The 2,500-nt window shown below is 37.2% G+C and overlaps 1 protein-coding gene across 1 annotated transcript in view; it reads left to right on the top strand.

Annotated features, from left to right (window-relative positions):
- Positions 1-2,500, top strand: part of LOC138044042 (uncharacterized) — a 20,487-nt gene that overhangs the window by 13,453 nt on the left and 4,534 nt on the right. Inside the window, exon 4 of the mRNA XM_068890635.1 lies at positions 1,415-1,698. Coding sequence (XP_068746736.1) covers positions 1,415-1,689 — 275 coding nt within the window. The 3' untranslated portion in view covers positions 1,690-1,698. The remainder of the gene's footprint in view (positions 1-1,414; positions 1,699-2,500) is intronic.

A 2,500-nucleotide genomic window follows, 5' to 3' on the forward strand; every position in this document is an offset into this window, starting at 1 on the left:
AAAAAGTCACTAACCAAGCATTCTAATTCGTCAATGACAAGGAAAGTCATGGATAGCAACAACAACAACAACAGCAACGACCTTTTTGTAGTCAAACTAAAATGACCATAGTCTAGGAGCCAGGGTAGGCATTGGAATATATAAAAAATAAATCGATTACAATAAAGGTCGCTCATCAAATTACATGTACATAAGTAAAACATGATCTACTACACCAGTCTCTTACACACATGAATACACACGTGTACACACACACACACAAACTCACAGTACTAATGCAGCTAAATGATTGATAATTTCACTCTAAGTGAAAGCTATGTAGGTTTCGAGAAAAAATGAATTAATTTTAATCCAAAATAACAATGGAATAAAAAGTAAAATCATGATAATCTACTGGTTGCAAGCCTGGCTAATTGCCTTCTTTTAACTCCCCAGTTATTTCAGGTAGCCATTTAGCCCCTCTCTCTATTTCTATTAATATGTAATTTTGTATACAACATATTTCTAAATGACCAAGAGGGAAATAAAGCTTGTTGTTGTTGTTGTTGTTGTCTACCTCGGTATTTTTCCATGAATATTATTAAGTAATCACATGATTTTTCCCTTGCCATTGGGAGCAATAAGCAATTGTAATAATTTTTTTCAAAGACTGCAGATTGCACCCGCCTCTTACAATTTTGTTGCTCTTTGAAATAATTTACTTCTGCTTATTATTCCAATTTTTAGTGATTGCACTTGAAATTATGTAATTATCTGTACAAATGACAGCGCCTTTACTCTGCGATCATGGCTTTAATCTGCTATCTTTTGACATAAAAATCATCCACGTGACTTCTCGTTTGTTTTAAAACGGTTTCCACGGAAGCTTTATTTCTCCACAATTTAGCCCTTCAAAAGCTATTTTACTTGACTGTTCGAACTTTTCCAAAAAGTTAGTTTTCCTGTAAGTACAGTAATAGCAATCTTTAGGTGCGACGTCCATTTCTATTTTGTTGTCCTGACCGCGCATGTGCGGAATGAGCCATTTTCGTAGTGCGCATGCTTTAATAGACTTTTTATTTTGAGTAATTTTAAGCTCTTTAATATTATGTACTAAAGTTTTTTAGGAAAGCGTCTACACGGGCTGGTTTGCAAATAACACGCAAAAACACTGATTTTAATAGTGAATTTTATTTGCAACTCGATTTTTGCCAAAAACAAATGCGCGAAAAGATACTTTTTTCACAACTAATGAAGCAAGGATAAATAATAGAGAGGAGCTCTAAGAGGAAAATTCAAACAGAACGTTTTTTTCAATTCATTGATGTGACCCAAAAACGCGCCATCGTTGCTTTCAGCGTGTAAGACTATTTTACAAGTAAAGCGTTCAACAAAATGTAGTGAATTGTAACCTTTATTTGTGTACTCACTTTAGTAAAAGAAGGATGTCCATCAGATGATGAACTAGAGACACTTTCTCGGGATATTGTTGAGAAGTGGAAGACCTTAGCGCGAAGGTTGCGCTTCTCAGAGGCACAGATCACAATATTTGACAAGGATCATGTGGAATACATTGAGAAGCCTTATCATATGCTTTTGGAATGGAAGGAGCGGGAAGCTTCTTCTGCAACCTATAAGGTTTTGTTTGATGCTTTGTGCCACGATCTGGTCGGCAGAACGGATTTGGCAGAAAAGCTTTGCTGTTGCTGAAAAAGCCAAGTAAGTGTTTCTTTAGTAGACTGTTGTTCAAGAGGCAATACTCACAGCTTTGCAACCCCGGCCAGTCTAGTGAATGGAACGGCCAAACACGTTATTGGTTACAATCTTGAGCATTCTTCATATGCCATGCAAGAATAATCTGATTGGGGCGCCAGTAATAAGTCCAAAAAATATATTCTTAAAGGGAGAACCAATTGTCACCTATATGTACACCTGAACAATTCAGGTGCCTTCAACGGTATTCGAACACATGACCTCTGAGTATTACTCCAGCATCACAGAGGCCATGGGTTCGAATCTCGTTGCAGACACCGGAATTTTTTAGGGGTCATAAGAGAATTAAATTGTCCAGATAGTTGCGAGGATCACTTCTCCCGTTCATCTATAACCCGCACTATTTATTTAATTCAAAATATATTCTCTCGTTTACAAATTTTCTCGGTCCTCACGTTTTAATGGCCTTTGTCAGAGTAGAACCCAAGAATTACTACACTTGATGAAATATCCCTTTGTTGGAAACACGACTTTTAGTCCACAATGGATTTCCAACGAAATCAAATTCAATTCTCCGCAAATCGTCCATTTCATATCCGAAGTTCAATATATGATTCCTTTTTTCATATATCATTTCATTAGTTGATTCAGTCTTCTCGGGAACATAGAACTCACAAATTACCAGCTCCTGATGTCAGTGGCTTCATAGCTCAGTTGGTTAGAGCGTCGCACCGGTATCTCGAGGTCACGGGTTCAAACCCCGTTGAAGTCCTGAATTTTTCAGGCTCCTCTACGCAATTGCTGGAAT

Source organism: Montipora capricornis, chromosome 3, assembly GCF_036669925.1.
Source record: "Montipora capricornis isolate CH-2021 chromosome 3, ASM3666992v2, whole genome shotgun sequence".
Classification (NCBI taxonomy): Eukaryota; Metazoa; Cnidaria; class Anthozoa; order Scleractinia; family Acroporidae; genus Montipora; species Montipora capricornis.